Source organism: Condylostylus longicornis, unplaced genomic scaffold (assembly GCF_029603195.1).
Source record: "Condylostylus longicornis isolate FDR11 unplaced genomic scaffold, ASM2960319v2 ptg000690l, whole genome shotgun sequence".
NCBI lineage: Eukaryota > Metazoa > Arthropoda > Insecta > Diptera > Dolichopodidae > Condylostylus > Condylostylus longicornis.
The window spans coordinates 17,501-39,077 of NW_026578639.1; the positions used below are offsets into that span (position 1 = coordinate 17,501).

At 29.4% G+C, this 21,577-nt stretch overlaps 1 protein-coding gene across 1 annotated transcript in view; it reads left to right on the forward strand.

The window, feature by feature from the left end:
- The window catches only part of LOC129617944 (small conductance calcium-activated potassium channel protein-like), a gene marked incomplete at its 3' end in the record, with an annotated part of 21,402 nt that extends 1,684 nt beyond the window's left edge, over positions 1-19,718 (forward strand). Inside the window, exon 2 of the mRNA XM_055532932.1 lies at positions 19,463-19,718. Coding sequence (XP_055388907.1) covers positions 19,463-19,718 — 256 coding nt within the window. The remainder of the gene's footprint in view (positions 1-19,462) is intronic.
- Positions 19,719-21,577: the final 1,859 nt, after the last annotated feature.

Below are 21,577 nucleotides of genomic sequence, written 5' to 3' on the forward strand. Positions count from 1 at the left end.
TTCAGACGACACGCAACTTGATATAGTTGTATTGGTCTCATCACATTGGTTTGATGAATGATGATCTGAATACTGCTAGTTTTTCAGTTAGTGAATGGGGACCATATTTACTACAAAAAGAAGAAAATTCAACAAAATTTTTGACAAAAAGACATCTTCTTCTTGGATGCAGTTTCGAGAACTTTCTAAATTTCCTTTATATTAAATTTTTTAAATAGGGTTATTGATGGTTGTTGTCCGACTTACCTCATTCTTAACTTTAAGAGAAACTAATATAAAATTCATGTTGGGGAAATTAAAGTTTACAAGACAAAGCCTTAACTTCAAAACTTTGAATTTTGTTTTCAAAATGAAATATAATTCTTTACCAACCTATCTGAGTTATGGTCGATATAGTAACATATAATTTAAGATCAATAAATTTATTTCCACTGTTTAGAAGAAATAATAATTTTTATATAGATTGTTTTCTACTTCTTTTAATTGAAAATTTATGAATACAAAAAATTTTAAGTACTTGTATGTACATTTATATTTTATTAAATTTAAATAGAGAAGGTTAAATTCAAATTTTGCTTTATTTCAAATAATAAAATTAAACTATTAAACCAAATTAAATTTTTTTGCAAAATACCTGTTTAATAATGTCTAAAAAAAATATCATGATAAAAAGTTTACTTTTAGAAAGAAAGTAGTTAAAATTACTTTTATGAGAAAAAATGCAAGAGAAAACTTTACTCTTTAATGCTCGACTTTACTTTGACGAAAAAGCAAGAACAATAATTGTTATGATATTGAAAAGGAACTTAAATTTATTCGAATATGATACGCGTTAAAGTTAATATGTAAGAATCAGTAGTACATCCTTGAAATTGGAGACACTAATTGTTAAATACCGAACAAGCAGTTGTAAAAGTTTAAGTTATCACGTATTAACTATATAATTATTTATTTACTTCCCTTGACATACTTGGGGAAATATCAACAAAATTAAATAAAACCTAAAATAGATATGTAATAGGTAAATAACAAATTCAGATTGTGAAACTAATGAAAAGATCTCTGAAAGCTTTAGAAATCTCATTAATATCTCGATAATTAATGAAACTTTTTAGAAAATTTCAAAAAATACAATTTTGTAATAATTATGCAAATCTTGAAATTCAGATATTAGAAATTGAGCACTCAGTAGTCTTTCCATCGACCTTAAAAGAAGCGGCGTCAGGCTTATTGATCGCTGCACAAAATTACCATAGCAGTAGGTTGTCCTAAATATTTCTGTTAGAAATGGTACCAGTTCCTCCAACCTCTATGTAACATGGCAGGATCCAAATATTTGTAGAACTTAAAAGGCCTACTGATCCAGCATCCTGGCGGACGTCCGCCACTCCAGCTAATTTTACAGTTCCCTTTAAGTTTCTTCCTTAACATGTCCAAGCCGTTCGCATGACCCAACAAGCAGGAAGTTGTGAGGACCTCCTGAATGTTGAATGTAAGCTGGCAAAATTGAAGAGGAATGTTCGCTGACCTTTAGCACCAGATCGTTCCCTGCGCATCGGATTTATGAAGGTGGGTTCATTTCCTCTATTAGTTTTATCTAAATTATTTCCTAAAAGGAAATTAAAAAAGTGTTGCGATTGGTCTAATAGTGCAGAGAATGCTCGGGTATGTCGCACAATTTTGAGATTTCAGCGATGTGATCTTTCCCGATAAATGCAAGTGAGAGGAGGAAAAACCAAGAACTTTGAATATTAAGTCGTGTAATGATGTTTTGAAAACCGTAAAACCTGTTTGCTCGAAATTGTTTATGGTTAAGCCTCTTCTTCGTCTGCTTATTCACTACTGGATGTTTGCGATTACATTGCTAAAGCTCTTCCTGTTCTGTGCGGTGTGTACGAGTTGCTCGATTGTTTGTGGGCCAGTTCATTGGAAGATGTTTCGCAGCCGCGACATTTGTTTTTGTCCAACACGCCTTTTGCCTTATATTTTACCTTGCCGGATTAATTGCAGAATATAATATTTTTCGTCATGCATTAGATGACCTAAGTATGCTAGCTTTTTACGTTTAATTGTTATTAACTGCTGACCTGTTGGTATTAGATAGGAATCATGTCGGTGTTAGATAGGAATAAATTGTATTAAATATTAGGTGGAGTTCTGTGTAGGGTTAATTGTTGAATCATGTGTATTTTTTTTTTTTTGTCATGATCTGATTTATTGTTGTTGGGTTCTTTTATATTAAAATTTTAAAATCGAAATTTCTAGATATATATCGTACGATTATCACGTAAGGAATTTTCGATTTTTTTAATGCGTATGTATGACTTGTAGAATTTTTTTTTCTTGATGTTGAGTTGATTTTAAAAATAGACTCAGTTAGGGAAAAATTTTGAAGGTGTACGGACTGGAGAAAAGAAAAAATATTTATATATATAAAAGATGAAAAAAACAGTGAAAAGGTAACTTTTTGTTTCATATGCGCACATATAATATGTAGAGAAAAAAAAAATGAAAGGGGAAAATTATTGCTTTTGAAATAATTGCTTTTTGAAATAAAATTACAAAATAATATGGAAAAAAAATTTTAAAGTATAAAAATAAAATTATTATGCTTTGAAGTAAATTTAATATAGTAAAAAAAGAACGGGAAAAAAAATACAAAATTTATATGTAACACCAAAGCCAGTTTATATATTTTTTTGTTTTTTGGTTTTTTTGGTTACAAATAGATGTAACTAATCAAAATATCGTTTTTTAGCACTTTTCCAAATATTTTTTGAAAAAAAGTGCTTATTAGTTTCACTCTGTCCGTCCCTCCGTCCGTCCGTCCGTCCGTCCGTGTGTCTGTTTACAAAACTTCTACACCCTTGAAGATAGAAAGCTGAAATTTTGTACGTACATAGATCTTTACTAGAAACTTATTTCTGTAGAACAAAATTTTTACCTATCTCCCCCCCTCTAGAAGTTATACCCCCCCAAAACCCTAAAAATGGCCTTTTTTAACTATTTGTTGCAATGAAACCATAAGCATTTTTGAAATTCTGCAAACGCAGAAAGGCAGTGGGTTGCTTCCCCTACCGCGGTATACTATAGTTAAACTTTAGAAAAACAAAATTTCCGTTCAAATTTACCGTTATCTAAAGTCCTTTTTTTTCAAATTTTTGATGTCGTTTTTCTTCCAAACCCCAGCCTGTAGAAGCTTGAAATTTTAGGAGCTTTTAGACATTATCAAATAGTTCATTTCGTTAGAAGAAAATTTTTCCATCTCCACCCCCTCTCAAGTTATCGCCTCTTGAAATTTGTAAAATTTGAATTTTTGACACCTTATATTTCCGAAACCGCAAGCTTTTTCAAATTTCTATAAACGCAAAAAGTTAACGGTAAATTCCATGAAATTAAAAAATATAATTATTTTTCTTAACTCACACAATTAAACCTTAAAATCGAGCATTATGTTAACCCCACTTTATATTAATTTTTGCTTTATTTCAAAGACTGCATAAATCGTTCATCCTAAATATATGCAATCCTAGAAATAGTTTTGTATATGAATGAAAATAATTTTAATAGTGTGATAGGTATACATAGACTATATTTAAAAGCAGAATTTTCACTTGTTGAAGGGAAAAGTGCTACAATACAAACCATTGGTTTGACCCAACTTTATTTTTTTAAATTTTATGTTTGAATGCACTATTTAAATATGTACAAGAAAAAAAAGGCGCATTGCTTTTAATATGTAGAAGAACACAACCAAATTTAAAAATTAAAATTTAAATATAATAAATAAGTTAAAATAAAAAAAATTAAACTTAACTTTCTTTTTCTTGCACTGCATATCCACTACAGGATATTAGTGATCATATGATGCTGAGTATTAAATTTTTGAATCTGTCTCTATCAGTTGCCTGATGTATCAGTTCGCCCGCATTTGTTATACCAGTCCAATTTCTTATATTACGGAGCCATAATAATTGTTTTCTGTCAACTCCTCTTCTACATTCGATTTTGCCTTGAACAATGAGTTGAAGAATTTGTCGTTTCTCATCACATGTCCGAAGTAAGAGATTTTTCTTCTTTTCACATTTGTTAAAAGCTCTCGATTTGTATGCATTCTTCTCAGAACCTTTTCATTTGGAATGTGATCTACCCAAAATATCTTCAGCATTTTCCGAAAAATCCACATTTCAAACGCCTCGAGTTTGTTCATATGATAAACTTTTAAAGTCCATGATTCCAATCCATATAAAAGGACAGACCAAACATAGCTTAAATCGTAGGCGGCGGTTTAAATTTATATCTCGGTTGCAAAGAATTCTTTGATACTTAAAGAAAGAGTTTCAAGCAATCTCAATTCGACATCTGATTTCTTTTTCGCAATGCCAATCTTCATGTAGCCAACTACCGAGGTACTTGAAACTAGATACTCAATTTGAAGATTATCAATCTTTATTCTTGCTGTTGGATATGGTGTTATAATCATGAACTTGGTCTTTTGAACATTTTAGTTTTGAAAGTTTTAGACCATATTCTTTGCTATGTTGGTTCACCTTATTTACAATAATCTGCAAGTCTGCCCAATTATCTGATATGAGTGTGGTATCATCGGCATATCTTAAGTTGTTGATTGGTGGCCGTTAACTTTGATACCTTCTTCTACTTCATGTAATGCGTCATCAAATATCGTTTCGGCATATAAGTTATAGAGCAGTGGTGATAAAAATGCATCCTTGCCCAACCCCTCTTTGAATCGCGATATTATTTGACAAACCATCTTTTGTTTTCACATTGGCGATTTGGTTCCAGTATATATTTCTAATAAATTGTACTGTTCTTTAATCGATTTTCGTGCTGGACCTTATCAAAGGCTTTTTCATAGTCTAGAAAACAAAGAAACGCATCTTTCTCCACATCTCGACAACTATGAATTAGAACTTTTAAAGCGAAAAAAGCTTCTCGTGTACCAGTTCCTTGCTTGAAGCCGAATTGTGTTCTTCCCATATACGTCTCACATTTTGGATATAGACGTGTGTGTATTATTTTAAGGAAGATTTTAAGGGCATGACTCATTAAACTTATCAATCGATCTTCCTTACAACCTTTGGCGTTGGCCTTTTTTAGAAGCGTGATAAATGTTGATTTTGGCGAATCATTTGAAAAAATACCAGTATTGAAAATGTGATTAAATAGTCGCTCAAGTAAGACCAGGTTCTCTTCATCAATCAGTTTGATTATTTCGGCAGGTATATCGTCTGGTCCGACAGCTTTTTTGTTTTCAGACGAACGTATAGCACTTTTGATTTCATCCATAGTAATTGGAGGCCCCGACAGCTCTGTGGATATTTCAAGATGAGTCGATCGTTAACAGTCTTTAAAGAGTTTTTTCACATATTCTTCCCAGAGCTTTGTTCTTTCGTTACTATCAATAATAATTTGGCCGCGATGATTTTTTAGAGTAGCAACATTTGTTTTTCTATAAACTCCAGACACTTATTATATTAAAATCGTCATGAAGATTCTGAAGCCTCTCTATTTCATTACATTCGCGCTGTAGCCAATTTTGTTTAGCTCTTCTTATTTTAGAACGAATTGTTTGCTGTATACGTTTGTATACAGCAAAGACGTCTCTGGTCCATTAATTGTAAGATTTCTGGTGTCACCCAGCTCTGCTTTGCAACATATTTTTTAGCCCCTAAAATGTTTTTGGCTGAATTATAAAGTATCGTTTTTGTATTTTGCCATATTATATTTTCTTCGCCTCGAACACGCTTCAATTGACTATTAATTGAGCCATGAGAAGGTCGTGATCCGATGGTACGTCTGCACCAGGATGCGTTTTCACATTGAATTGTCTGTTAATGATGATAAAGTCAATTTTATTGCGTACAATATTTTCATCATTGTCTTGTGGAGATTTCCATGTATACAATCTTCGTGGTGGTAGTGAAAACCAAATATTGAAGACGCTTTTCTTGGAAAAATTCTACGAACCGTTCCACTCTCTCATTTCTGTTTCCTAATCCAAATGATCCGGTTTCGTTTCTCGTTTCTTCAGTTCCCACCTTTGCATTGAAGTCGCCCAAAATAAAGTTCATGTCATGTGATTTCGTATGCTTTAGAAGATATGATATTTAGCTGTAAAATTCTTCTACTTCCTCGTCAGGTTTCTCTGATGTTGGTGCGTATGCCTGTATGATATTTATTGCAAAAGGTTTGGAGTTTAGTTTTAAAATCATAACTCTGTCCGAAACTGGAACGTGTTCGGTCACGTGTGGTATTAAATGTTCAGCGACGATAATGCCAACTCCGTTCCTATGATTTGTGGACTCATTTCTGGAGTAAAACATCTTTCCACCTTTTATTCTGAATTCTCTAGAATTTGGCCACCACGTTTCGCAAACACCAAGTATATCGATTTTCAGAAGCTGCATTTCTTTAACTGTGTTCAAATTTTGCAGCTTCAAATAAACTGTTGACATTCCATGTCCCAATGTTGAGTGCATTTTTTGTTTTACCTCCGGGGATTCTTATCACCCTCGTTTTGCCGGAGACTGAGGGCCGTTCATGATTGTTTTTATTCATATAACATTTCTAGGGAGATTATTACTTCAGTGGTTTCCCGTTGCCTTCTGAAGGGTTTGTATAGTTTTACTTCCATAATTCAGCTGCCCTATCAGGGTACAGACGCTGTTTGTAACCGCCAACTATTGGAACAGACGCTACTAACTTCTGCATTTGCAGAAGCCGCCGCGCCCGTTTGTTTGCTGACCCAATTTACACCATCCGGATTGGTTACCGGCTCTTTCGAACAGGTTACTCAGCTTTACAGAAGGGGACCTCGTGAAGGTGAGCTTTGGCGTTGAGGAGCAGAGGCTAGGCTGATATAACTGGTTACATATCAGCAGCTTCCGCTTACTTCCCCCATTTCCTCCCAAACTAACTTAACTTTAAATATAGTAAACATCTCGATTTAAAGTTTAATAAAACAAAAGTATAACGTAATGAATTACATATTGAAATATAAATTTTGAAAAAAAAAATAAATAAACCGATATTAATTATTGTAATTAGTAAATAATTACTAACTATAAAAATCAAACAAAAGAGAAAAAAAAATAAAAAAAAAAAATTAATAAAATAGGAAAGAAAAAATTTAAAATTAAAAAAATTTACAAAAATTGAAAAAAGAGAAGAACAAGAAAAAGCAAAAGAATGAAGAACATGAAATTCGGAGGAGGAGCCACTGCATCCGGAACGCACCACACTGTGGGCCCAGTTCTTCACTTTTTTTATTTATATTTTTTAATTTTATTTGGTACCGCAGAAAATATAACATATAAAACAAAAAAAAGAATAGCATAAGAGAAATTAGATAGAGAAAAATTATAAAAGTATGTATTAGATTAAATTAAAATTGTAAGAAAATAAGAAAAAAAAAAAAACAAAAAAAATAATTGTACTATTTACATATGTAATAATAATATAATTATTGTAAAGTAAAGAAAAAAAAAACTATTTTTATTGATGATTATTGCAATTTTTTTTTCTTCTAACGTTTTTTTTATATTTTTGTTTCATTTTCATTTATAAAGTAAAACGCAATAGATAATCTAAAATAATTTAAAACAAATGCACGATATCATAAATTATCATTAAAATATAGAAAAAGGGTTTTTTTTTCTTTCTTGTTTTGCTAGAGGTAGGGCTAACCTACAAAATTTAATTTTATTTTCTTCCAAGATTTCCCTTAGTTGTTGCTAAAAACCCCCTTTTGTGGTTTCAGTTCAAATGCGTGCAACACTTTTCTGATTTTCTTTATTGTCTCTTATTTCGTGTAAAAATTGTAAACTTCGAAAAAAAATTTGCATAGCATTGGATAAAATTTTAAATATTTTATTAAAAAGAAAATGTATTTTTGATTTTTTTGGCAGATTATTTTGTTGTTGATTTATATGGCTTTGTTTTCGCATTTATGCTTTATATTAGCTTGACAATGGAATTGTAAGCCCATTCTCTTTAGGGGTGTCAAGAATTTAAGTGTTTTTCGAGCAAAGTTAGGGAGTCTCAACAACATCGGAGACTGATGGAAGGGTAGGCTGCACAGTGTAACTGTCAGCACAGTGATGTACCGTGTGATGCACGTCAATCATTATCAATGCTTCACGTTCTGGTTTACTAAAAGGTGTTCCAGCTAAATTCATCTTTACTTTTTTTTGCAATTGCACTAAAATTTTTTTATTTTTTATTTCCGCGTGTGCATAATTTTTTTTCTGGTTATGATATGTAGCACCTGCTACTTCTATTTAACCCACCCCAAGCTGAAGCTCCGCGACACATCCAGATGCACGTTGGGGTAGCTGGTGGCCGACGCCCCAACCAGCGGCGGATGGCATGTTCCGCCATATTTTTAATTTGCGTTTTGTTTTACCTCCGGGGATTCTTAGCACCCTTCTTTTACCGGAGACTGATGGCCGTTGTTTTGTTTGTACTTGCATGTACTTTTCTTGGGATAAAATACTTTAGTAGTTTCCCCTTGCTTTCTAAAGGGTTATTAAGATTTCCGTCTCTTATTAGTCCTACAAGGCAGCATATTGGGCAGTCGTCCAAAGAAACGGGTCAGTGTGAAGGAGTCAAGATAGCTATGCTATCAGGCCTTGCACACATTGCAGCACTCCACTGTTGCACGTTCTATCGATTAGCCTGTCATATGCAGTTTCCAGGGAGGACCACGTGGAAGTTGATAGATTTGGTTGCTGCTCTCAGAATATTTTAGGCGGAATTGAGTAGATAGAACAAAGTTGCCTCATCCCGGTCCCGGGTCATGAAATAGATGAAAGTGAAAGAGCGGACGTTCCTGTTAAGCGGTTTGTATTTCTCTGGTCTATCGGTTTGTGACCCACACCACTCCTGAAGCCCAAAACGTTTCAGGAGTGGTGTGTGAATGCTTCACTGATGAGTCTGTACAAGTTTCATAGCACAGCTCCTTACCTACTCAATTACTTGGGGACACGCTGATCCCTATGAATGTCGTTATTGTGCACATACTAGGGAGCACCCACCACATTACGAAACTTTGTTCTGGAAATACCTTGGTATTTCGCTGTATTTTGGATTGATACTTTGGCAACATTCAAACTCAGTTATGGTGGATTCACTAAATTTTTGTTTGTGAAGTTCACATGCATAGATTTCCTTTCTTTTAGCCTTGTTTTACATGTATTTGTCCATTAGCTTACATTGTTAACTTAAAGCAAACTGGTGGTTTGGAATCAAGTTCTTTTTTTCTATTATCGGCATCAGCATTGTTAACAACAATTTTTAAAAAAATTTTAATGTCATTGATAGTAGTGAAATCGATCTTTATGACTTTGCCTGATTCAAGGATCTCCTCGATTTTTCTATCATAATAACTTCAGCTACTTTCCAAGTACCAGAAACATACATCAGGTCTGCCTCATTTATCAATTTTTTCAAAAATATCATAGCTTTTCTCAGCTATTCTCTTAATATCTCAGCATTAATTAAAACAGAACTTGTGTTCTTATTCGGTTTTATCGACTTTGCCGCTTAAAAAAATATCTTTTTCATTAAATTTTTAAAATCATTAATTTATCGTTTAGGTGCCGTAACTCTTGCAAAATATGACAAATACATTATTTTATTGTATATATACATATTTACTATTGATTTAATTGCTTTTTAACGAAACTTGTCACTAGCTTATTTTACTTTCAATAGGAATTTTGTTCTTAAAATGTAAGAAAGGAATATTCTTCTAATATATTTTATTTGTAAAACAACTGATCTAAAATTGCTTGTGCAAAGGTTATTAATTAAAGTTCTAATTGTAGCGTCCTTTATTTTTAGTATCTAAAATTTTTTTTGTGTAGTCTGATGTAGGACAAATAAAACAATGTTCTTTTAACTTTTCACCAACGTTTCGATTTAATTTTAAATCTTCATCAGGGCTAAAAATAATATTTATATGATAATAATGCATTTACAATATGTCATACATTTCTTATATGTATACTTACATTAAGTTATTGAACAAATTTTAATTTGATTTTAACATAATTAATTAACTCAATAGCTTCCATAAACTAATTTAAAAAAATTTTTTTAAAAATCGTCAATTAATATTTTTAATAAATAACATATATATAAATAAATAAATAAAATAAATTAACACAAAATTGTAAATGGGACAAAAAACTAGACTCTTACAAAACCTTAAACTATAATAAAAAAATATCACAAATCAGCTGTTTATTGTTTTCATCTATTGTTCGCTCTATTGGGGTTACCGCTTGTTTTAATTTTTTGAAATTTCATAATAACAGATTTGTAAAATGAATTTAAATTATTTGTATCTGTTTTGTAATTTATGTTGTTTTTGTTTAATTCTATGTGTATCATTTCACTTATATTCCTCTTAAACCAATTTTTCTCCCTGTCTACTATTTGTGTTTCATTGAAATCAAAAGTGTCCATACCACTAACAAAAACTGACATATCTATACCGGATATCATCAAAGATATAGAGTATAACATCTTTAGTTTAAATATTTCTGAAAATGACAAAGCAATAGTTAGGAGCAAGTCACTGAATATTATCACAAACTTTTATAACAACGTAGATAAATTAAACAAATATAATAATATTATAAGTGACTATAAGAAAACACGAAAGTTTTTAAAACAAAATGAAGACCTATGTATTTTAAATAGCGATAAGGGAAATAGCACGGTGATCATGTACAAAAATGAGTATATTAGAGCGATGAATGAAATAGTAGATAATGATAATATATATAAGGTTTTGAGTAAGGACCCTACCAACGTTTTCCAAAGCCGAGCAAGGATACTTGTGGAAAAATTATACAATAACAAATTTATTAGTGAGTTAGAGTACACTAAAATGAAGAAATCTAACTCAATAGCTCCAAAATTATACGGCATGCGAAAGACACATAAAGAAAATGTGGCTATGAGACCAGTAGTGTCGTGTGTAAACAGTCCAACGTATGAAATTGGGGTATTTTTACACAAAATCTTATATGAACATATAAAAACATTTAAATATAATGTGGTTAATTCGAAGGCTCTTGTTCAAACATTAAAAAATATCAAATTACCGAAAGATTATATATTGATTTCCCTTGACGTTGTATCGTTATTTCCAAGTATTCCTAAAGAGTTGTTAATTAAAATTATAAAAATACAATGGAGAAGCATTTCAAAATATACTAACTTGAGTCTGAAATTGTTCTTAGAATTAATAGAATTCGTGTTTGATTCAAGTTATTTTAAATTTAATGATAAAGTTTATCAACAGCTAGATGGAGCAGCGATGGGTAATCCAGTTAGTCCTTCATTTGCTAATTTAATAATGAATTACTTAATAATTGCAACGGTTAAAAAATTAAAATTTAAAATTCCTATAATGAAAATATATGTAGATGATCTATTAATGGCAATACCGAAAGACAAGGACTATAACAAAAACGTGGTACGCAAACTATACACAAAACTTAAAGATAAAGAGGACAAAATGACATAATCACACTTAATATATAAAATAAATTGCCAAGAGTGTGAAGCGTGCTATGTAGGACAAACAAAACAATATCTTAAAAACAGACTAAATCAACATAAATATGATTGTAAAATACAAAACATAAATAAAACAGATAAAACAGCATTAGCGCAACATCATTTTAACCATGATCACACTTTTGATTTCAATGAAACACAAATAGTAGACAGGGAGAAAAATTGGTTTAAGAGGAATATAAGTGAAATGATACACATAGAATTAAACAAAAACAACATAAATTACGAAACAGATACAAATAATTTAAATTCATTTTACAAATCTGTTATTATGAAATTTCAAAAAATTAAAACAAGCGGTAACCCCAATAGAGCGAACAATAGATGAAAACAATAAACAGCTGATTTGTGATATTTTTTTATTATAGTTTAAGTTTTTGTAAGAGTCTAGTTTTTTGTCCCATTTACAATTTTGTGTTAATTTATTTTATTTATTAATTTATATATATGTTATTTATTAAAAATATTAATTGACGATTTTTAAAAAAATTTTATTAAATTAGTTTATGGAAGCTATTGAGTTAATTAATTATGTTAAAATCAAATTAAAATTTGTTCAATAACTTAATGTAAGTATACATATAAGAAATGTATGACATATTGTAAAAGCATTATTATCATATAAATATTATTTTTAGCCCTGATGAAGATTTAAAATTAAATCGAAACGTTGGTGAAAAGTTAAAAGAACATTGTTTTATTTGTCCTACACCAGACTACACAAAAAAAATTTTAGATACTAAAAATAAAGGACTCTACAATTAGAACTTCAATATGAATAATACTGGTTTCTTTAAGTCCATCAGACATTTATACGGTGATAATGTGGTTACAATTATGAAAAATATATTAAAAAATTCCTACAATGCAGCATCATTTAACAACAGACGAGTTTTCTTATTACAATGCAGAATGAAAGAAGTGTTTCCAAACCATATTGTTAATAACATCAAAACAATTTATTCACTTCAATTATATCAGCATCCATACAGAAGACAAAGTCAAAAAATTTTGCATACGTTTAGGAGAAGTATACTAAATTTAGAGATTAAAATTACAATTTACAAAATAGAAGAACTCAATAGCTTAATTAACAAATTATGGATCACACTTAAAAATATAATAAATGAAAATACTTTTAATGAATTTAAAAAGAGGGTTGCCGACCGGTACAAAAAACAATTTAGTAAAATCAAACAAAGTAATATTAAAAAACTTAGGGAACTAAAAAATAAATATGGGAAAACTAATATTAAATTTTGTGAGAAATATATTTATAATTATACCAATGTTTCTTTACCATTGGAAGCTAAAAGAATTTTAGCTTGTGGTCCAAAAATGTCCATACCACTAACAAAAACTGACATATCTATACCGGATATCATCAAAGAAATAGAGTATAACATCTTTAGTTTAAATATTTCTGAAAATGACAAAGCAATAGTTAGGAGCAAGTCACTGAATATTATCACAAACTTTTATAAAAACGTAGATAAATTAAACAAATATAATAATATCATAAGTGACTATAAGAAAACACGAAAGTTTTTAAAACAAAATGAAGACCTATGTATTTTAAATAGCGATAAGGGAAATAGCACGGTGATCATTTACAAAAATGAGTATATTAGAGCGATGAATGAAATAGTAGATAATGATAATATATATAAGGTTTTGAGTAAGGACCCTACCAACGTTTTCCAAAGCCGAGCAAGGATACTTGTGGAAAAATTATACAATAACAAATTTATTAGTGAGTTAGAGTACACTAAAATGAAGAAATCTAACTCAATAGCTCCAAAATTATACGGCATGCGAAAGACACATAAAGAAAATGTGGCTATGAGACCAGTAGTGTCGTGTGTAAACAGTCCAACGTATGAAATTGGGGTATTTTTACACAAAATCTTATATGAACATATAAAAACATTTAAATATAATGTGGTTAATTCGAAGGCTCTTGTTCAAACATTAAAAAATATCAAATTACCGAAAGATTATATATTGATTTCCCTTGACGTTGTATCGTTATTTCCAAGTATTCCTAAAGAGTTGTTAATTAAAATTATAAAAATACAATGGAGAAGCATTTCAAAATATACTAACTTGACTCTGAAATTGTTCTTAGAATTAATAGAATTCGTGTTTGATTCAAGTTATTTTAATTTTAATGATAAAGTTTATCAACAGCTAGATGGAGCAGCGATGGGTAATCCAGTTAGTCCTTCATTTGCTAATTTAATAATGAATTACTTAATAATTGCAACGGTTAAAAAATTAAAATTTAAAATTCCTATAATGAAAATATATGTAGATGATCTATTAATGGCAATACCGAAAGACAAGGTAGAGGCAGTGTTAGAGGTTTTTAACGGTTTTCACAATAGAATAAAATTCACATCGGAATCCGAAAAAAACAATAGGCTTCCATTTTTAGATGTGTTATTAATTAGAAATGATGATGGAACGATCTCCACAGATTGGTACTTGAAACCTTCTGCTTCCGGCAGAATATTAAATTTTCTGTCGCAACATCAAGTGCAACAAAAAAGAAATGTAGTAATAAATATGTTAGATAAAATTTATTCATTGAGCTCTGAGGAATACATAGAAAAGAATATACAAAAAATTAAAGAAATGTTAAACAACAATAATTACCCAAAATTTTTCATACATCAAATAATTAGGAATACAAAAACAGGGACAATAAAAACAACATACAAGAAACATTCTCTCCAAAATTACACAACACCAAATTTTTAAAATTTCAACATATTCCGGAAATAGCATGCAAAATCAAAAATGTCTTTAAACCATATATGCAAAATAACAAATTCATTTTCTATAACAAAAACGTGGTACGCAAACTATACACAAAACTTAAAGATAAAGAGGACAAAATGACACAATCACACTTAATATATAAAATAAATTGCCAAGAGTGTGAAGCGTGCTATGTAGGACAAACAAAACAATATCTTAAAAACAGACTAAATCAACATAAATATGATTGTAAAATACAAAACATAATAAAACAGATAAAACAGCATTAGCGCAACATCATTTTAACCATGATCACACTTTTGATTTCAATGAAACACAAATAGTAGACAGGGAGAAAAATTGGTTTAAGAGGAATATAAGTGAAATGATACACACAGAATTAAACAAAAATAACATAAATTACAAAACAGATACAAATAATTTAAATTCATTTTACAAATCTGTTATTATGAAATTTCAAAAAATTAAAACAAGCGGTAACCCCAATAGAGCAAACAATAGATGAAAACAATAAACAGCTGATTTGTGATATTTTTTTATTATAGTTTAAGTTTTTGTAAGAGTCTAGTTTTTTGTCCCATTTACAATTTTGTGTTAATTTATTTTATTTATTTATTTATATATATGTTATTTATTAAAAATATTAATTGACGATTTTTAAAACAATTTTATTAAATTAGTTTATGGAAGCTATTGAGTTAATTAATTATGTTAAAATCAAATTAAAATTTGTTCAATAACTTAATGTAAGTATACATATAAGAAATGTATGACATATTGTAAAAGCATTATTATCATATAAATATTATTTTTAGCCCTGATGAAGATTTAAAATTAAATCGAAACGTTGGTGAAAAGTTAAAAGAACATTGTTTTATTTGTCCTACATCAGACTACACAAAAAAAATTTTAGTTAATAATTAATTGGCCATCACATTGAAATCCGTTTTAAATTTTAATTTAGAACTAAAAAGATTTTTTATTTAAAATTTTGATGTACATATTTCCGAAATATAAATTTTTCTTTTTTCATAATAAATTTATGAAAAGAAAAGTTCTTTTCTTCTTGAAAGAATAAAATCAACTTTTGTTAAGTATGTATGTGGCGCACGAAAGATATTAGCAAAAATAAAAGAATTTTAGTTTAAAGAAAAGAGTTTCCTTTTTATACATTAAAAAAAAATTAATTTAAGAATTTCCTGAGAATTATTCTTTGGCAGTAATTTCACTGTAATTTACATATAGCAATGCGAGTTCATATATATGGTAAAATGGTATGCATTTCTTCAGTTTTAACATACGCATATTTAGCAAGAAAATTTTGAATTAAAATCAAATATATAATTAGCTGTAGTACAAAACAGATATTTAAATACTATCAGATAACAGAATATCAAATAATAGTTTCTATATAGCAATAAAGGAAATTATAACTGGTAATGTTGGTTATCAGGAAGAACAGGGCTTCTAGAATAATAACTTATAATTTATCCTTTTTGACTGTTATTTATATATCGCAGTGACTTTTCAATATTTATGAATATATTCATAGTTATGAATAAAATACTTCTGATAATTACGGTTTCAGGATGTTTTTAATATGTTGAATTCTACTCCTTATGGTAATATAACGCTTTCCGGAAAATTATCGCAATTTAGTTATCGAAATATCACGTAAAATAACTTACAAATTTTGTTTATTCATAACTTTTAGTCTTCATTTGATTTTGTTTTTTTTTGATTTGATTTGAAAATTCCTTTCTTTTTTTGTTTTATTTATTCGCCAAAAATAATAGCTCTACAATTTTAAATAAAACCAGAGAATTATTAATTCATTATAACTTTTGCAGAAAATAACAATACTATATAAATAGGACTTCCATTGAAATTGGAGGTTTGAAATTTTACTACAGCTGAGTAAAATTAAATATATGTTAAATACCCAAATTAAGAATATTGAATTGAAAAATATTATAATAATATTTTTCAATCCAATATTCCCTTGCAAACCCATGCAAATTATAAAAATTTGAATTTCCTAACAAAATGTGTTTTGTTTAATAATACAATTAGACCAGATTAGAGAAGGCAAAACAATCATTAATCAGGTAGCCAATAATGTGTCATTTTTACATGGAAACTCCGTTGGTTGAAAAAAAAAAACCATTTTTGTAGCAGGTAAATCACGAAATGACGTACAAGGTTATCTGTTAAATAAAAAAATTCAAAACTTACACGCGGGACATTTGGGTAATTAGAGCATTAATAATACAGATAACTTGTGCAGATGTTTTATATTTTGGGTTAAAAAATAAAACTATTTTACTTATCGCTGAATGTAAGATTTAATTTTAACTATAATGAACAAGTACCTACACTATACGTCAAATAAAATAATATGTTAAGCGTTATAAAATATTTTTTATTATAAAAAACTAAAAAATATTTTATACTGATCATGTATTATTTCGAACACTAAACGCTTAATTTTGATTTTTTGTTCTTAATTCTGTTGTTTTTTGGGCGCGTTATAAAAAGCTAACTTAACGTAAGAAGCCTTTTGGAATATAATTTTATTTGCAATAATCGCCTAGCTCGAGGTGAGTTTAAACAATCAACAATTATTATTTTACACAAATCGCTGATCTCGAGTTAGTATTTGAATAAACTCAAAATTAATTTTGCAACAAAAGCTTAACTTGACATAAGCGGTTATGAAAAATTCATACATATAAAAAATATGTCACTAATTTTGATTTGCAACAATAGCCTATCTCGAAATAAGTGGTTTGTCAAAAACATAAAAAAGATGTTTTCTGCTCTTAACTCGATTTAGGCGATTGGTGCAAGTGCACATAGTTACGACAAGTGCGACAATAACTCCGGCTACAACAGTCGTAGAACCACCAAATTTTGTGAGCATATGAAACTCAAAACGGAGAATTCGCTGGTAAACATACATATTCCATTTTTGTCTTAACTCGAGTTAGGTGGTTTGTGTTTGAGGCCACTGATATAATATAAAAACTTTATTATTATTGATTTCATTTAGATTTAATAAAATCCTTTTTTGCCACGAATTTCTTTCTCAAGTGGCAAGTTTTCACATAGAATTTAAAAAATTTTCAATAAAATTGTCATAATATGAAGTTGTCATTTTAATGTATCCTTTATATTTGTGCCAAACATTACAAATCAAAGAATTTTCAGAAACCTCTCTAATGGGTTGAATGTGGTTGTATTGTTCAAGTAAGCATTGTTTTATATTTTGGGTTAAAAAATACAACTATATAAATTTATCAATTCGAATTAGATTTTACAAATTCATAAATAACTTTGTTAAAATAGTAATGTCGGAAATTGTAGGTAGAGGAATTTGTGTATTAGACGAAAATGATATACTGTCAAGTTGGTTAGAATATTTTAAAGAGGTATTAAACGTGCAATAATATGACGAAGGAGAGATAATGATGGAGGAGCTCCTGGATGTCTTACCAGCACTTGATGAAATTAAAACTGCAATTTTAAATTTAAAAAAATAATAAAACTGCAGGTGAAGATAACATAACAGCATTTAACAGAGATGTTAAAAATAGATGGCGAAGAGCTGCAAAAAGCATACATAGCTGAATATGCGAAATTTGTCAGCAAAAAGCTGTTTTTGCAAAGTAGAATATGGGTTTAATTTGCGTAATACCCAAAAAGGTGACAAAATGGATTGTAATAGTTATCGAGGAACCACGATATTAAACTGTATGTATAATGTCCTGTCTAATGTAATATATGAACGCATCAAACTAATGATAATTGATAAATAGTAATGTAGATGCAGAAACAATAGGTCGACGGTAGATCAAATATTTTTTCCTGAGACAAGTATTGCTCCTTATTTACTACAACTAACTTTTAATGGTGAAGATAGAAATAAGTTAGAAATTGTGCTGACAAGACAAGGAATACCTCAAAAATTAAAAACCTTAATGATTATGGCAAAAAAAAATCAAAAACCAAAATGGTATTACAAAGACAAACCTCAGATACATTTGAAATTAAAACTGAAGATTAGTTCTTATAATTGGGAAAAATTTTAGGGCCATGTTTGCCTTCATAAAAATTGAAAACCAAATATCTAAAATTGTTTTGAAAATTAATGGAATACGGAGAAGACGACAGATACAAAATATGATATGGTGTGCACTTTACGATAAACGATAGAATTCACACAGGTAACTAACAAAAAACTTATACAATCGAATCTGCTGTCAAGGCGAAATAAACTGATTATATATAAAACAATTATACGTCCAGTTTTGATGTTTGACATGGACAATGACAAATACCGATATGCTAGATCAGCGAGTATTTTAAAAAAAGAAATTATTGGAGAAGTTATTGTTAGGTTTGTAAAATCACAGAGATTAAAATGGGCAGCACATGTGACCTAAATAGACGATAAAAGAACACAATTTTTAATAGTCGCCTTTATCTCAAACGTCCGAAAGGTAGAACAAGAATAATTTAGTTCGACAATGTAGAAAATTATGTCAGAAAACTGTTAGTTCAAAGTTGTAAAATATTGACGATAGAAAGGACGACTTGGAGGCCAATTGTACAGAAGGCTATCTTGTCCTGTAATGTTGATGATGAGGTGAATGTATATATTATTCAGTCCCAACCTCTATACATTTACTTTCGAATTAGTTAACTCTTTTCATGTCAGAAGTACTAATGTTGAATCGAGTAGGACAACAGTACGCTTAAATTGTTTTAATAAGAGACATTTACCATAATATTTTATCATTATTATATTATAAAAATTTCGAATAAAATAATTTTGATAGAGACAAAAACGCGTTTTTAGCATTTTTCAGGTGAATTTTTGTATTGCAACAAAATTAAATAGCGTAAAAACTAAATAGTGCAAATTTATTCTTAGATGTTTCACGATACAAATGTTTTGATTTTTGTAAAATTTCCTCCTCTTTGATACGAAACTATTGCACAATTATTTAGTTTATATTATTTTACGGCCAAAAAATATTTAAGATTATTTTTTTTATAGGTTTCACGACGAAGAACACGCAAATCTATTAAATGCTATGTGGTTGATTGCGATAACCTTTTTGAGTGTTGGTTTCGGCGATATAGTCCCAAATACATATTGCGGAAGAGGAATTGCAGTTAGTACTGGAATTATGGTAACTAAAACTCACAAGCTCTCATATCGTAATAATATTACAATTAAAAAACCAAAATTGGAAAAGCGAGAATATTTAATATCATGCCTAATGCTAGCAAGATTGCCTTCTACCTCAACTGTTTTTCCTTTAACTCAATTCTTTTTTCTTCATTTCAATTTTCTGTTAAAATATAATTTTGTAGATCTGAAATATAATACAAGTAACAGCAACAATAATCCTTAATTTTAAGTAGATTTGAAAGTACTCCTTAACGAAATTCTGAACGAAACTCTTAAGGAAATTCGAGACTTGTTTTTCGATTATAAAATTAAAGCGCAATTTAAACAGTAAACTCAAATTTAATTTGTCGTTTACAAGTCGTTTATATTCTGTCTAATAAGTCTGCGAAAGTATAATAACAAATTGTTTTTTAAATATTTCAAAATAAAATTCTTTCTGAAATTTTACTGCTTCTTGAATTTTTAATAGAAAATATATTGCTTCTTGAATTTTTAAAGTTTAATGAATAAAGACCAATAATTATAATAATAAGATTAACATAGTGTATAAAAATTGCTTATTTGCAAATAAATCAAAATGAATGACCTCTTTAAGAGAAGCTAACTAGCGCTACGAACAAATAAATAGTAAAGGAATAGATTTTACCCATGATAATTCATAATGATTTAATACACATTGAGATCAGACCAAACACTCGGAACAGAAAATTCAGACAAAGAAATAGATGACGTACACTAACAGTTCATTATGCACTACCGTAAAAAAGTATTTACGGTTGCTGCCCCTGATCGGTATTATACCTCAGGAAGTGGTTTTCAAGGATTAACACTAGCGACTAAACAGAAAATACACTATCCATCATAAAACTGAAAGTGTAGTAGCAATAAAAATTCTCATGTCACTGTAAGTACAAAAAATTAAATAAATATTAAAACATAATTGCAAAATTTAAACAATTCCTTTTTGACAAATTTTGATAATGAAATATTTAAAAATAAAAACAATGAAAATCAAAAAATACTATAATAACAACAATAACGACAATAATAATAATAATAATAATAATAATAATAATAATAATAATAATAATAATAATAATATTAATAATAATAATAATAACGAGAAAGAAAATAGAGTTGACCTTGTCAATACCCGTACGAATTTGTTATCCTATGTGCGAATAACTAATGTGCCATAACCAACTATGGGGCACACTATGACTTTAAGTTACCGTATTACCATATTAACTTATGTAAAATTTCAGTACTGTGTTTTTCAAAATACTGGTTCTGCCAAACTACTATTGAAGTTGTATGACAGCTACCAGAAAGAGCCAAGAAACTTTAGCGAATTTTATCAAGCACATCGGCCCTACTAATATATTCACTTGTTTGAAATCTCAATATCACAGCTTTTATAGTTTCTGAGATATAGCCACATAACTTTTGAAATTGAATAGCAGGTACCAGAAGGAGCCAAGTAATTTCAACAATTTTTACGAGACACATTGGCCTTAGTAATATTCGTATGTGTGAAATTTCAATACCATAGCTTTAATAGTTTCTGAAATATATTCAAATAACTTTTGAAGTTGTATGGCAGGTACCAGAAGAAGCCAAGTAATTTCAACGAATTTTATGAGACACATTTGCCCTACTAATATATTCGTTTGTTTGAAATTTCAATACCACAACTTTTATAGTTTCTGAGATATAGCCAAATAAATTTTGAAGTTGTATGGCATCTACCCGAACCGCTACCCCCATCATGTCCAATTTAAATAGGGTTCTGGCGCTTACTACAATAAATCATTCGTGAAAATTTGGTGAACTTAGCTCAATTAGTTTTTGAGTTATCGTTGGGACGGACGGACGGACGGACGGACAGACAAAGCTAAATCAACTCAGAATTTGACGCTGATCAAAAACATACACTTGAGTCTATATCTTACGCCGTTATTTGTTAACGTTACAAAC